Genomic DNA, 16,237 nt, shown 5'->3' on the forward strand with positions numbered 1-16,237 from the left:
TCAGAGTGGTTTGTGTGGTCTTTACAAGATGCAAAGTTGAAGTTTGAGGATGAAGGTAAATTATGACAACTGGACCTTGGATAGTGGGTACCTTAGAGAGACGAATGTCTTCATACAATTGATTCTGTAAGCTTGGGAATAAATTGTTGTCTGAAGAGCTAAAATTAATTCTTTTTTTTATAACATTTTCTTTATAACATGTAACAATCCTGTGTTTGTTTTGATCTCTTAGATTCTGTTAATTAATCTTTTCCAAACTGAACAAGCAAGTTGTACATTGATATGGAAATAAGTAGCCCACACCTAGAGCTGTGCTATATCTATTGGAGTCTGAAATCCGCTTAAATAATGAAGTAAAATCAAATAATTTTACTTCGTTTACTTCATTAAATAATGAAGTAAAATTTCATAAGGAAAGAACTTAATCTTGATTGAAATTTACTTTAAACTTAGAGCCAAATAAGAAATAACATTTTTATTTGCAAATCCATTTTTGATCCTGTGTTAATCAGAGTGTAGTTGTAAATTCAGTGGGTAAGTGTAGATTCTAATATTTTAGTGGACGAGTTTAGACCTGTCAGTTGTTCTTACAGTGGTGGAAAGCTTATTGTTAAATCAGACAAGCACAGAACAGCTTAAAATACCTGCATAGTATTAAAAAGAATAAAATAAATTTCAGAATTGTATAGACAAATACATCAGAAGATTATTCATTCCCCCCCCCCCAAAAAAAAAAAGAAATAAAAATAAAAATGTTACTGCAGTGTGTTTGTGAAGTGGTCATTACACAATATGTTCTTTTTGCTCTGTGAGTCCCAAATGGGAACAACCTGAGCTAGAAAGAATCTGTGCAAAGTGAGGGCTCAAACTCCCTTCAAGGATTCACCTCAGCTGTGTTTTGGATAAGAAAGTACGTGTCTTTCCATTGCACTTTTAAAACATGTTCTTGTTATTCCACATGAGATCACAAAACTTTCTCTTCTGGCCCCTTGTTCAAAGGGAGAAACTTTTCTCTGTCCCATGCTTTAAATGCTAGAAAATTAATATTCCCCCAAGGGGGGGCAGAGGAGAAGGGGTTTGTGGAAATTAATTTGAATAATAAATAATCCCCTTTGTGAAATATGTTCATATATGCCCTGGGGCAGTGTTATAGAAGATGTATGTCCATGTGTCATTGAGCATCCTTGACAATGTTTGAGTCCTGTTCCCTCAAAAGAGGGAGATGAAAGTTTCAGGAAATGAAATCTGTCCTCTTTTCCTGCTGCTCACTCCCGTTCCCCAAACAATATAGCTTTCTTTTTGCAAGCCAATGTTTGTTTTCAGTTGTACACATGAGACTGATGAAACGACAAAGCTTGGAGATATAAGGGGGATGAGGGGAAGGACTCTGCTTCTGATAATCTGTGGTGAGGAAAAGGGAGTAATTTGAGAATGTGCCCTTACCACACATGGCATGGGTCTTCCTTTTTCACAGACAGACATAAGCATCTGGGCAACCAGGATGCCCTGTTAATATCCTTAAAACACTCCAAAGGAATTTGCAAGGGCATGGTCACAAGATTGTGGATAGTTCATTTTTCTTCTTCAGGATTTCATGTTGTTCTGAATCCAGTCAAGATAACGATTCACATTTGTATAAACGCCAGGTATGTCTTTGCGACCACAACCTATTCCCCAGCTGATGATTCCAATTAGATGCATTCGATCATCCTTCATGCAGACCAGAGGCCCTCCAGAGTCACCCTGCAGAGAAGTACTAGGTTAGTAAAGAATCTCCTTTTTTGTTTGTGTTTTGTATTGTTTTTTTCTCTCACTGCCTTTAATTGTGCATTAGGTATCATCTCTTGTGTTTTCCTAAATATCCCATTTAATATACTCACAAATCAAGAGACACCATGCTTCTAATGCTCTTAGTAACAACACTTTTACATAAGCAACTTCTGTGTTCCAGGCAGCCTCCGTTAGTGCTTCTTTTGTATCAGGGAGAGACCGAAAACAATCTAATACTGAAGTGTCTAACTTTGTATGGCAGTTATTTATGAAATGTAGGTGATGTATTGTTAAGAACAACAAAAAAAACCCAACAACTATAAAGTTCAAACTATAAAGGTCCGGGCTGCTTTATACTCTTGTGAGTAATAGTAAATCATGAACATTAAAGAGATGTTGAAACTGAAGAAATGTCAATCTTTGTTTTAGGTATTATAATTTAATGTATGTTCTCCTGTTTCTCATGTTACAGCTGCTCATTCTCCCCTATCTTTTCATCTTTATTATTTTATTCTCCGCTTTCCAGTAGAGTGGCACCTACATCTCTTACAGAACCTACTGATGAATGTTTTGGTGGCTCACATAAGAGAAAATATTAGGAAACCCTGCTGAGGTGGAGTTTCCTGCTCAGCTTTGTGATATTTCCTGTATTTGGAATTTTCAGTCTGTATTCTGATTTGCTTGATTGAATGTGGCCTGCATTCTCAGCTATGAGGAGAGGGGAGAAAAAAAGGAGAAAAAAAATGAAAGAGGACCCAGCAGTTCTGTTCTATTGAACAGAAGTTTACTAGAATTTCATGTAGTCAAATGCAGAAAATAAATTATTTTCTGAAGATTTGTGTTTGGTTTGTTCACACTATAAAGGACAGACCTAGAAAGAAAAGAGGAACAGAGCTGGCTTTACCTTGCAGGCGTCGTCAAGGTTCCTCGTGTCTCCTGCACATATCATATTGTCTGTAACTGTCCGGTTGTCTAGATGCTGTGCTGTGCACCGATTAGCTGGAAATAGTCTGACGTGCCCTTCTTTCAGGTGCTCTGAATAGAAGGGAGAAACTGGAAGGGACATGAATATATATATACTTATAAAAACTTTGCAATTCAATTTCTGCAGTTTGGGGAAGAGATATGGAACTAGCTATTGGCAGGAGGGGAGGGTGGCAAAATTCCCTTGCTGAAAGGGTCTTTTTTTAATTCTTGAGGGTTCTGCTTTCCTCATGAGAACAACTTTAATCTAGCTGAGAGAGAATATTGCTTTCTTAGCAAGCAATATTAGCAATGTTACAGAGGTTCCTACTGGGTGCAAAATAAAGAGCGCTAGGTTTCTTGGATGAATAAGTCATCTTTGCACAAATTACATCTAAATGAAGTCATAGTAACTGCATCTAAAAATGACTACCTGCATGAAATGTAACCTTGACTTTTTAGTATTAAACTTTTGTTAAGAAAAAAAAGATGCCTTATTGTACACAACACTGAGTAACTGGATAGGAATACACATGTGCTATTTTAGAATGGAATAGATTTATTTTTGTTTTGTGTGTTCACAAAGCTGAACATTGGCAGGATTGTTTTTCAGTCCAGTTTTGAATTACAATTGCAGTATCCCTTTGCTCTGAATGAGTTTATTCTGTACTCCCTGTAAGCAATGTGAAGGACTAGCTCGAAAAGCATATGGTATGCTCATATGTTAAATTTTCAAGTCTGTTCCAAAAACCTTAACAGCACAAATCATGATTTGTACTTGTTATGACAGATGCTTCACAGTCGCTGCTTCAGCATTTACAATTTGAAGAGAATAAAACAAAATAAGTAGAAAATGCCAGTGTATGTCTCCAGTCAGGTTTTATTCCTGTTTTTTGTTTGGCTGTGCTTTTTAAAATAGCTCATTTTTAAAAACCTTTCACCCAGCAAGGTGATTGATGCCCCATGCCTGTCATTGTTCAAGCAGCATTTGTATAATGCCCTCAGTAATATGCTTTAACTTTTGGTTAGCCCTGAAATGTTCAGGCAGTTGGATTTAATGATCTTCGTAAGACCCTTCCAACTGAACTATTCTAATTCATTTAGCTGGCCTTATAATATATGTCTAGGATCATCAACTTTTTAGCTTTTTTGCTAATCACTGCACAGCAAATGTATCTTTTAGAATAAATGCAACTACCTGCAACTGTAAATCTCAACAGAAATGGATTTCTGTCAGAATGACAATGTCTAAGTTTAATATTAAATGCAGTAAATATCTCAGTAAAGCAGAAATGCGGGAGCTTTGACTGCAGTTTTTCTCTTATACGTTCTGTCATTTTCTATGTTTTTACTATTGGAAAGTTTCAAGGAAGACTCCACTAGCCCATGCTGCTAACAGATCTCAGATGAATGAAATAACTTGGACCAGAACTTCTTTTTGTATGTGTTTCACTTACGTGTATGTTTTGGAGCGCTGATATAAGCCCACAAAATTATTTGCGGGGGTCAGACGTCAAACAATACTAAGGGCTTGAATTCTTTGAGGACAGGGGGACCTGACTTTGTACCCGGTGTATCTTCTACTTACATTCTTCATTTCTGCCATAACCAGAGATCTCGCATTCAGTCCAGTCAGGCAGCTGCAAGTTTGGTGTTGGGAGGCAGGCAGCACGGACAGTGTCTGTTTCAATAGCACAGTCTTTTGTATCAGATTTCAACTGCAGCAGAGCTGAAGAGGGAAAAAAATGACTACTTGACTAACATAAAGCTCGAGCAAATCATTACCTATCAAATCATGATGTTCTTACCAATGTCATTGTCATAATTTTCGGAGTCAAATCTCTGATGCACAATGTAGTTCTTCACTTGAAAGTTCTGTTCATTTTCCTCAGGAGTTGTTCGTGAAGTCCTGCCCAGCACAATCTTCAGCTGATCAGTACTAAAGCTGAAAAATGAAAGAGTTTTGCTTTCTTCCTGTGTTAACTGGAATGGACCCTTTCTTTGAAGATGTGCTGTTGGAACTTCTGCTTATTTTAGCACTATTACTACGTCATTGCCCAAGCAGTTTAACCTCAGATGTCCTGTTTGCCTTAGTTTTTGCAGTAATTGCTTAGAGCCACACTGGCAAGCCTCCTCTGTAAGGCTGTTGCTGTTACCAAGTTTCAGATGGCTCTGCATTCTATACTGACAGCTTTGTTCTTCAGCTATTTGGTGTTTTGCTGTGGTACCTTAATGCCATACAGCCAGTTTGCCTGTCTATATTGTTGGTCACATTTAACTCTATAGAATTACTTTGTGGAGTAAATGGCTTTTTCAAGTCTTTCACCCTTCCAGTAAGGCTAATCCTGGATGCTTCCATTCTCCAGAATTTTTGGTATGATTTCCCAGACAGTACTGAATCCTCAGCTCACCCTTCCTCGAAGCAGTGAGCAGCTGACAAAACCCAGCAGGAACTGATCAGAATTCCTCCACAAAGGAAGTGCTCTCCAGGTACTCGGCGATACTTCACAAAGATGGCAGCTTGCCATGGGTGAGCTTCAATGTCTGCACGGGAGCCAAATTTTATGCGGTACTGGTGTACTCTATGCTGCCGTGTGCCACAGGTGGCTGTGGATGACAAACGTGTTCAGGAACTCTGCACTGAGTTTGAGTTAAGAGATTGTTAGTTGTCACTGCATATCAAGGCAGCCTGGTATCAACTGTTCAGTATCTGACTCATTCCTGTTTCTTAGGAAACTTGTATAGATTTGAAACAATATAGTAAAGAAACCCTGTCTTTTCTGTCTCCCAGTTCTGCAGTCTTCTCTTCTGGCAGATAAGGTACTTCTATAACAGCTGATCTACAGAATCCCTATTTACCCCAAGCAGCTTTTTTTCCCACCTCTTATTTTACTGTAAGAGGCTTGCAACACTCTGAACAGTAATGCCTCAAAGAAAGAAGAATTGGGACTGTTAGGAGCCTTACAACAGGTAGGCACGTTACAGTACTCCCATGTGAGCTGATTTCCTTTCAGTACGTGGCACCAGGGCTTGTTGTCATTGTCAGGATTCCTGCAGCACAGGAAGGAGAAGAAAAACTTGAATCACCAGGTTTGCAGGGATTTGGGGGAGAAGGAGACACCTGAAGAGAGCAGGTGGGGATCTGACTGTATTCTTTTTGTTTTTTTCTAGAGATACAGAGAGCACAGGGCAGTGTGGAATTTCTATTAATGTAGTCCAGTGTTAGGGAAGTATACACAAGTCAAGTGGAATGAAAATTACTATTGGCAGTGAGCTTTATTCTCCGCTGTAATGTATTGCCCCTGCTTTAATAAACCATGTAAACAACATGGATTAAATAACCTGGCTTTAATAACCCATATAAACAACATGCCCTGCCTCAGGAGTACCACAAGAAAGCTTACTGTTATTTATTTATTTATTAAATTCATTCTATAATGATACATACCGGCAGAAATTGTGACTGCCAAGGCCTAGCTGGTAAGCATCTCTTCTCCATGCAGTATATAGCTTGCTAACAATGAGTTGAGAATTCCACCTCAGACAGGTAGCTCCAGAACTGGTAACACTGTGACTGCCTCGGTAATCCGTGCCTCTTCCAGTTTTGCAGTTGTTGTTCCCAACTTCAATAAGAAAGCTGCATGTTAACTGATGCATGTAAACCATCAGCTGTTCCTATTGTCATTTCTGTCAAGGCATCTATATATTAGCTCTACTTATGTCAGTCTCTCTGTCATAAATATAAAAAGCTTAAACATGATTTAATATGACAATACCAACTTTTCAGTTACACAAGTCCACAGAGAACCCTTATATATGCAGTGAGTCATGGAAGCTCTGAAGTCCATTCCCTGTCTTGCGTGTACCTTTTGAACAGGAGGGTACACTGCAGTATTCCCAGATGTACTTTCCCCCTTTATAGATATAGCACCAGGGTCTGGAGTCTTCATCTGGGTTTCTGAAAGAGTTAATGCATAATGCATTTATGCGATATTATAAAGACATTATGCATCATTATAAAACTGTCATTATTAGTCTCAAGTGTGTCATCTAGTACAGTAACTTGATCCTGCTCAGCAGTGCAGAGGTGGACGGAACCACCAAAAGTAATTTGTATTCTTATTTTAATTATAAAAGCAAAGAATATGTGGAGATGAGGATGAGACAGCCGGTAGCAGGGCTAGCTAACTTGTTTGTGCAGTTTAGTTCATTTGCAGGAAGCACTATATTTTAGAATTGTGAGGAGCATGCAGATCTGCAGGCATAGGTGGCAGGAAACTGGCTTGCAAAGGGAGCTTTAGGCACTGAGAAGGATGCAAATGGGCACAAGGGAAGACTATGGGGTGAGAAAGGCATGCATTTTTTAGTCCAGCATAAACATCTACTCTAGATGAATCAGAAGCTGAGATCTATCTATAGAAGTTGCAGTTGCTGCTCTCGTACTGCACTGTATGTGCACCTGTATGCAGTGTTCTGTGGCTGGTATCAAACAGCCTCTCTTTTGCCCCAGGTTCTCAGAATGGGCAGATTCTTACAGCTGTGACATGAGTCGTGAGTCCCTCACCTGCAATAGTTGTGATTACCCAATCCCAGCTCAGCAGCATCCTTTCTTTGGCCGCTGTACGTCTGGTCCATCAAACCATCAATATTCCAATTCAAGCATTCAACTCCACTCTCTGTCCTGCTCCACGTGCCCCTGTATGTTACTCCGGCATCTTTGTAGCACTTAACGTCAGTATCTGAGCAAAAGGGAACAAAACATTACTGAAAGGACAGCATCACACACCGCTTCTCTTGTCTCTTGTTCTGCTTAAACTTGGCTCCCAGCTGCCTTGTATTGTAAATTGGTGAAAATGTCTTTCCAAGCAAATTGCAAGGATATACAAATATCTTCAGCTTCAAAATGTAGTGTTTTATCGAGAGACACTGAGATCAACCCAGGTGTCCTTCTCAAAGGTTCTTTGTAGAAAAGCTTTACCGTGAAAAGAGACACCTTAATGGAGAGCCCAGTATACAGCAGTAGTTTCTGAGTCTCTGCTTTCTGCACTACATAGCTAAAACGAGCAGCATTGTTCCCATTAACTGATACATTATACTTGCCTATTTCGCACTGCTTCCCAGAGAAACCTTGGTGACACTGGCAGACGAAGAGCTGTGGGGAGTAATATGCCTGTGAACACTGGCCCCCATTGTAGCATTTATTTCTAGTGCAGGCTGTGCAGGAAAGAAAAGTCAAGAAACAGTTAGAATTCACAGAAGTAAGCAGCTGGCAATGTACCCACCTGTCCTTCTGTCAGTCTCCTTTAGCCTGCTCTACTTCCCCCTGCCTAAACATATTTAGTGCCACATTCTTCCTTTGTTCCATTCTCTCCGTGTTCACTGTTATGAGCCTTTCTCAGCCTCTTGCTCATTCCTCCTTAGTTCTGCCTGATTTGGTGTATATTAATGCTTTCATTTCAAGCAAGGTTTTCCATGTGATAATTTCCTTCCCTGACGGTGGAGCTCTTTAGAACAATTAGATGGACAGTCTGTCATCTCCTGCTCTTTCCTTCTTCTTCTTCTTCATACTCACCTCTGATGGGAACAGTGTGGCAGCGACTCCGACCGCTGTCGCACCTACAGTACTCTATTCGGCTCCTTGAGAGCCTCAGCCAGCTCCCCTTGTGCTGGTAAATTTCTCCAGATGAATAGTCTGTGCAAATGGCTGTAATTAGAGAAAGGAATCTCTTTTAGAGATTCATTGAAAATACTTGGTTTAGCAAAAGAACTCTTTTCTCTTTCCAGGATAAAAAGTATCCATGATGGGAGCATCTGTCTTACAGAATCACAGAACTGTAGGGGTTGGAAGGGACCTCGAAAGATCATCGGGTCCAGGCAACCCTTTCTCCTCCCCAGACCCAGATTGTCCTGTCACTCTCACTATTATGCTACTGGATATTCTGTTCTGCTAGTGAAGAACAGGGGGTGGGGGGCCGACTTTGCTCTTTGAGCTGTAGATGGTATTAATACTCCAGTATTTTGCCTTCTGAATCTGCCATTCTCAGATCCCCTCTCCCCCCCCCACCCCAGCCATAGAAAACAGCTTTCAGGCTCTATTCCCTCAGCACCATCTGCTTTTCTGTCCTGTGCTCATAAAGCTCCAGATAATGCAGTTGTACTTTGCCTGGCTTACCTCTAGATCTGGCTCCCCGTTTGTAACGCATGTGCCAGCCCTGCAAGCAAAGAAGGTTAATTCTGTGAGTAGCTGCTCTCCTAAGAAAACTGAGAGAACAAGTGCCTCCAAAGGGACAGTCCTCCTCTTGAGGTCTTGCAAATCAGAGGAGTGAAAAGTGCCTTCAGTACTTCAGCAAGGGTACTGAAAACTGCAAATCATTGAATTACCACTGATTATACAGTTATTGTTTGTCACTTGAGTGATGTGAACTTGGTGATGTGTTGTACTTGCATCAGGTGTGAAATGATTATGTACTTTTAGGGCATCGCAACTCTTAGCTTGTCAGCTTTCTGCTATTTGCAGGAGGTCCAAGGAAATATTTTTCAGAGACATAAATATAGGTAAACAGTTACTTTTGCCCAGCAGCTGTTGCTTGCAGTTTCCTCATGAGCCTTTGTACCTTGATGAGATTTGATTTTTTTTTCAGAGCGTATTTTACTAGCTGGTCATAACAGGAGCTCAGCATGGACTGGATCACGTGTATGCAACGGAATGTGATCCTTCCTTTGGCACAAGCCTTTCACTTGTTATCCATCATGCTTAAGTACTGAAATTGGGGTGGGAGGAAAGAGGAGAAAGGTAGAGATAAATTTCTTGCAGCCAATTAAATAAAATATTTTGAAGTTTTAAGCATGAAACCCATTTAGAAAACTTTGATTGGACACAAAAGAAAGAACAGCATAAAAAGAAAGAGGAAGGCTGGGATAACAATTTTTTGAGAAGATACTAAACTTTTTAGAATTGTGCAGTGTTTATTTAAGCTATGCAATGTGAAGCGTGGAATGAGAGGACATGGAAACCATCAATGGCTAGTTGTACATGAGAATAATGATGAAGGTGAGGCCAACGGAAAGGAAATTAAAGGGTTATTGTGATGGATCTCTTCCTAACTGTGAATAGTATCTGACTGAACAGATACACAAGGAAGATTTGGAAGTGACTTTCTTACTGAAATGGAAACCAGATAGGATAATACATTAGTAGAAATCCCATATTAGACATAGACCGGTTCACATGGCTTTCCTTCCTCTGATTTATAGTGATAGAATGAGATCCTCCTTTTGTCTGATGCAGACAGCTGGAATCGCTAGCAAGGAAGTGCTGCTGAAAACAAGGTTGAGTGCCTGTGGATGGCAAGAGCATTATTTCCCTCCTTACCTGGCACTGAGTAATTGTGATTGCTCCCATCAGCAGGAGGAGATATTGGAGTGTTTTCCACATCATCTCCAGATCTCAAGTTATCTATAGAGGGTTAAAAAAAAAAAAATGTTTTACAGAGTGAGTTACATCCGAAGTAGTGAGTTTAAATTAAGGTTTTAAATGATGAAAATGCTTTTTACATTAAGTCCCACTTTCTACTCTGCAGTTCTCAGCAATTAGGCTTAGCTGTCTTGGTGTCCCTGAACAGAGGAAACTGCCAGGCTGGACCTAGTTGCGCTTATATTTGATAAACATAGAAACCCTACAACCCTAAAGCATAACCTCTTGGATCTGGTGGAAACTCAGAGCGTGTTTCCTGGAGAATAAGACTTGTAGAAGAAAATTGAAAGTCCTTTTTCCCAAGGCTGCTGGAAGCCAACAGTATCATGCCCATTATTAAAGAGATGACTTGTCTAATAAAGAAAATGTTGATTAGAAAGCATTAACTGAGATTCAGGTCACTGAGTCCCATCCAAGAGATCTTTTGCAGTGGCACAGAAATCTGCTAATAACTGTTGTTTAAGAAGGTTTGTATTTTCTGCCCAGGCTGCTTCTTTGGGCAAGAGTGAGGGCTGCTTGCTGATGGATTGCGTTGGCAAGGAGACTATGGTGATGATAGGGGATGCTTTGTGGTAGGTGGTGATGATAGGCGGGTTGCTACGTCTTCATTTTTCAGTATTTCTACAGTTTCTCCCTCTTTGGCCTTGCTGAGCTTTCAGTTTCTACTATTGTCGTATGTTTTTGCTAAAAATTGAGAGTATGTTGAACATCTGACAGGCTAGCTTTTGATCTGGTGCTCTCCTTGTTACAGCATTTCTTTCTGTGTGTCACTTCTATGCGATCACAACTGCATGTTTTATTCCCTCAAATCGCTTTGGCAGATTTATGCGGTAAGAGATGTGGATGAGGTAGAGCAGAGGGTGGGCTCTCATTTCCATTCCCAGTCTCTAGGGCTGCTCTACAACATACTGGATAGTGGTTTCTCATGATTAGCCTGCACGAAGGGGAGACAAAGTTGCAAGTCAGACTGAAGAGGTTCATAGGAACAGCTTCTGAGAGCATTAATTACTCCAAGTCTTGTCTCTGGGTCATACCTTAATGATGAAATACATGTGGTCCAGAGCAGCTCTCAGGGGTATATATTAATATGCAGATTTTGTAGTAATCTCCATGTACTTTCAAGTCCTTTCTGACCTCTTAACAAGCATTTTGCATTACACAGCAAGCCTTTAAAAAAAACAAGCTGAGTTTTCCAAACAGGCATTGACTTCATGGGAATATGCTAACTGCATTTGAACTCAGCCAGCGGTGCTCCCAAAGCTGCAATGCATAACCCAAAATCACGCAGAAGTTATTGGGCTGCTGCTCAAACACTGTGTTATCTTATCCTTAATCCCTGCAGCTGTTGCTCATTATTGGAGCTGTGCAGGGATGTGTTCTGAATCTCACAGCTGCAGGATTTTAAATTGCTAATTATTAGCACCACCAGTCACCTTTGTTGCCAGCTGTGGAGGAGGCTGGAATTTCTTGCTGACTGCTTTAAGAAACAAGATTCTGCTAGCCTAGACCTTGCGTATGAAAGACTCATGAAGTGAAACGACTCTGACTGAGCTGCTTTGTTAGCATTATTCTGTGGGAAGAACTATGAAGAACTGTAGAGACTTTATTTCTGAGGTACATGCTAAGATTCTCTGGAAACAAGGCAACACTGGCAACACTTTTTTGAGGGGAGATTGGAGTGGCAGAGCTGGCCTAATTAATATCTTGGAAGAAGTCCTAGGTTCCTGATACCAGAAGGAAACTAACTATAGCTAGTTTTAGTGAAGGAAGGGAGGTTGAGAAACAGGGAGCTATTTCAGTCTTGGAAACTGACATGAAAGGAGTCCCTATTTATGAATTACTTGAGTGGCTTAATGTTATAATCAAGTTTATGCTGTATAATCTTCTGTACAAGTAGATTCTAGTCTTATGCTGTACATACTGCTAGCGTGGAGTGCTACAGAATGTATCCCTGAAGTTGCCTTGCGTCAGATACTGCATCCTTTCTTCCAGTTACTTTTCCTGCGCCCTGTTCAGGCTAGCTCATGTTGCAGTGCTACAGCCCTTTCTTCCTTCTTCCCCTCTCCCATGCCTGTCTGTCCATTGGTGGCTGGTGTCCCACTGTGCAAGGAAAAGTGGTAACAGGTTTTGCCAGATGTTTGTTTTCAGTCCAGAGAAAGGTACGATACCATGCCAGTCAATTGGAATGTTCTGAATGATAAGCCCTATCAAACAGAAACCACATGGCTCTATGAAAAATAGCATGTTTACAAGACTCCAGGCAGAAACCTTCAACCAATGTACTTTGTGGTACTGCTCTCATAAGCAGTTTGTGCCTGCTGCTTTCATCTTGTTTCCTCTCTGAACAAGAAATACTCTAGCAATAAGACAGAGGCCTTGATGTGTTGTTCTGACGTTCTGTTTCTATGCTGTGAGGTACAGTAAAACAAGGATATACGATACCCTAAATTTAGAGGTTCTCAGGCTTAATTCTTTTAGAATTCTAAATGAATCAGAAGCTGCCTGTTTTGTTCATAATCACACTTCAGACATGTGAGTAATAAGGAAGTATTGCCCTTTGAAAGAGAAACAGAGAGAAGAGGGAAATAGAACTCAGGGGGATGAATTAGGAGGCTTGGCTAAAAGCAAAAGTTTTAAAAACAGTATGAAGGTTTTAAAGAATGGAGTGAATTGATGAAGTAGATAACCAGGCTTGCAACGAGGACTTTCTACTTGTACAGAGCCAGCTCTATACATTGTTTTTTTTTTTTTTTTTTTTTTTATTAATGTATGCCTTTTATGATAGCCAATAAGGAATGGAGTAAGCTGGAAAAACATTATTGCGACTAACGTGTAATAGTATTTCACTGGAGATTGGATATTCCATGCTAACCACATAGATCAGCAAGTCGTGAGTTGTTGCACACGGTACAGGTATTGTGCTAGTAGCATATACCTCAATACAGACCTGGAATTGGATGCAGATAAGGAATGCTGCAGATGCAGTGTCTCTGCTGAAGCATCATCATCAGGAATACTTTAAATTGCATATTTTGACTATTAATTTATTAATAACAGCTCTTCTAAGAAGTGAGAGTGTATTATTTTACAGATGTGGCATAAGACCTAAAAAAGGGGCATAGCTTATAAAGGTCAAACAGAACATCATTGGTAGCAAGTAAAGGTAGCTTCCCCCACCCATCCCTTCTAGTCACCTGGTACACATATAGAATACTTGCTTCGATTCTGAATCCATAGCATTAGCAGCTCCCTTGCTTATAAACCACCGTCTTGGTCTAGATCAGAGGACTGCAGGTCCTTGATGCCTTTTCCTGCCTTTTGGAGAAAGTGCTGCCATATCCCTTTTCTAAACTGAGCAGATGAGTATCAGGCTTGTACTGCTTTTCTTTAGAATATCACAGTGGACAAGCGCTTGCTTTTGGGGAAAATAATTTAAAATTTTGAAGTCTTTGAAGGCAGTGGAGAAAACGGGCATTTCAAGCTCTGGCTTCCTTTGGGGAATCATTCTCAATATTTCCTGTCATTTGAAAAGAATCATGTTTAGGAAGAACTGAAGACAACCCGCCCTCCTCCTCCCCTTTGTGCCTCCATTATCCTGGTTGTGAGCCTGGGGTGAAATGTGTAGTCTGATCTCCCGGGAAGACAATGAATTGTCCTTTCACGCCTGGCTCTCGGGGCTTCTCCTTACCATTGGAATGTTTGTAACTCTTCCTTTGCTAGTTCTTTTTCAAAATGTTCTCTGTGCAAGAGGCTCCTCCCTGCTAGCTGTTCAGAGCCTGAGGCCATTTGCCCTTTCCCTGGAATAGCTTGCTGAGGCTTTCTTGAAGCAACTGAAAGCTGAAAGTTTTATCCAGCATTATAAATCTTCTGAAGCTGAAAAGCAATAGCTTTGTTAGTTAACTACCATGATACCCTAGTAGGCTTTATTAAACAGTATTTAGTACTATTTAATGATAATGCCAATAACGTTGAAAACAGGAAATGAACTTTTTGAAACAGGTGTAGAGTAGCACATACCTTTTTTGCTTTTTTCTCTCCTATTTTCTGCTGATGATTTCCTTCCCAGACCAGCCTCTTTCTGTTTTCCACGTCTCTGTTATGATCTTTCTGATCAGCTCCCGTCTTAAAACTCCTCTGAAAGGGGTGGAGACTAAAGAGGGCAGGAGGGTGTGCTTCCCGCCCCCCTCCCTTCCCAAGAGAAAAGATAGCAGCCAGGATCTTGGGATGACCTAGGATGGAGTGGCTCGTGTCCAGAGCATTAGGGAATGTTTGGGGGTGGGGCGGCAGGAGAAAAGCTTGCTTGCTGATGTCAGGAGGGCATAATACTGGATTTTACAGCCAGTTTGCTTTCTTCATACTTTATTCCAGTCCAAGAGCAAATTCAGTCTTCAAAACATTTTTTTTTTTCTGCGTTGAACAACTTAAGCTTCAATGAGAGTGAGAACAGTAAGTATCCCATATGAAGAACTGTCTCATTGTGCTTCTAGGAATGTGAGGGAAGAATGGCCTAGGCAGCGCCCAAAACGAATGCATGAATGTTTTATTTCTAACATGGCCATAGGTCTGTAGGCTTAGTCCTCATACTGAGAAACTCCTGCTTCAATCAAAAGCAGTGCGCTATGTCAGAATGACATCCATCTTTGGCACAGAGACCCTGACCGGTAAGTGGAGCAAAGCATGCCATGAACAGTGCTGCTGGGAGAAGTGGTCAAAGGAATTCCCAGGTTAAGTGGGGACGATGAGCAAAACTTAGGATCCTTGGTTAGAAATAAGGACTAGCGTATTAAGGACCAGAGAGTTAAATGTTGACTGATACTGTCCTCTTAGAAAACGAAACTGCTCAATCAAGGTACAGTCCCAAAGCACTACATTGTCGGCGTGTGGTAGAAAAATCCAAACGAGTGGAGTGGTTTTAGAACTGAATTTAAGGCTGGGTTTGTTAAACCCAGCTCTGTCCTCTTTTGCACCCTTCCTTCAGGTATTTATAGACCTTGATAAGGTCTTTTCTGAGCCATCTCTTCTCCAGCCTGACTCTCAGAGCGTTTTCTCATAGCATAATGCACCATCTCCTTCATCTTTGTAGCCCTTCATTGGACTGTCTCCAGTATGTCCATGTCTCTCTTGTACTTGGAAGCTCAGAACCAGTTGCAGCACTCTAGGAGTGGCTTTACTGGTGCTGAGCAGAGGAGAAAGATCACCTCCCTCTACCTGCTGGCAATGCTTTGCCTAACGCAGCCCAGAAATACCGTTAGCATTCTTTACAGTCGAGAGCACATTGCTGGTGTATGTTCAGCCTGATGCCCTCTAGGAGAGCTGCGGGTAGCTTTCTGCCTAGCTGCTTTCCGAACAGGTGGCCCCTGGAATGTCCTGGTGTTGTTCCTACCCAGGGGCAGGGCTTTGCACTTCTCCATGCAGAACTTCCTGAGGTTCCTGCCAGCTCCTTTCTCCAGACTGTCCAGGTCCCTCTGGATGGCAGCACAACCCTCTGGCACATTAGCCACTCATTCCAGTTTTCTCATCTGAAAACGTACCAAGTACACTGCCCCATCATCCAGAACATTAATGGAGATGTTGAACAAAGGCGGGCTCAGTACTGACCCCCGTGGTACGCTGCTAGTTACTGGCCTCTGATTAGTCTTTGGGCCACCCCCTGGGCCAAGCAGCTCAGCCCATCTTCAGTCTGCTTTGCCTTTTTACGCTCCGATCAGCACAATTTGGAGGCTTCGTTGGCACAGGCGGGCCCGGCAGAGCGTCCCTGGGGCTGGAGGGAGCGTGGTCCCCGCGGTGCCTCTCTCCAGGCCCTGCAGCAGCGTTTGCCGTGCCGGCCGGCACAGCTGTCGGGGAGGTTTCTGCGCGCCCTGCAGAACTGGGGGACGCGCACGGGAAGCAAGCGGCGACCGGGAGCTCTCCGTGAGCCCCGCGGAGCTCGGCCGGGACTCGGGGCGTGAGGCGCAGCCGAGGGCTGGCGGCGGGGCGGGGCGGCGCGCGCGCGGCTCCTTTAAGGGCGGGCTCGCGCCGCCTGGGCCGGAG

At 41.8% G+C, this 16,237-nt stretch overlaps 1 protein-coding gene across 2 annotated transcripts; it reads right to left on the reverse strand.

Annotated features, from left to right (window-relative positions):
• Positions 1–460: 460 nt before the first annotated feature.
• Positions 461–14,364, reverse strand: PLAT (plasminogen activator, tissue type). Of its 2 annotated transcripts, XR_014686086.1 has the most exons (15): positions 14,225–14,364; positions 10,106–10,189; positions 8,906–8,945; positions 8,306–8,437; positions 7,834–7,947; positions 7,298–7,472; positions 6,600–6,691; positions 6,182–6,356; positions 5,699–5,784; positions 5,145–5,340; positions 4,542–4,678; positions 4,322–4,462; positions 2,675–2,823; positions 1,444–1,743; positions 461–644 (listed from the first exon to the last, which is right to left on the reverse strand). XR_014686086.1 is itself a non-coding variant. In XM_084499602.1 (14 exons), exons 2-14 carry the CDS (start codon positions 10,169–10,171, stop codon positions 1,585–1,587), a joined length of 1,662 nt encoding a protein of 553 aa, XP_084355728.1. In that variant the 5' UTR covers positions 10,172–10,189; positions 14,225–14,364; the 3' UTR covers positions 461–1,584. The 2 variants fall into 2 exon arrangements, 1 of the variants encoding a protein (XP_084355728.1); XM_084499602.1 differs by having other exon boundaries at positions 461–1,743.
• Between the last annotated feature and the right edge of the window lie 1,873 nt (positions 14,365–16,237).

This window comes from Aythya ferina, assembly GCF_964211825.1.
Source record: "Aythya ferina genome assembly, chromosome: 27".
In the NCBI taxonomy this organism is placed as follows: domain Eukaryota; kingdom Metazoa; phylum Chordata; class Aves; order Anseriformes; family Anatidae; genus Aythya; species Aythya ferina.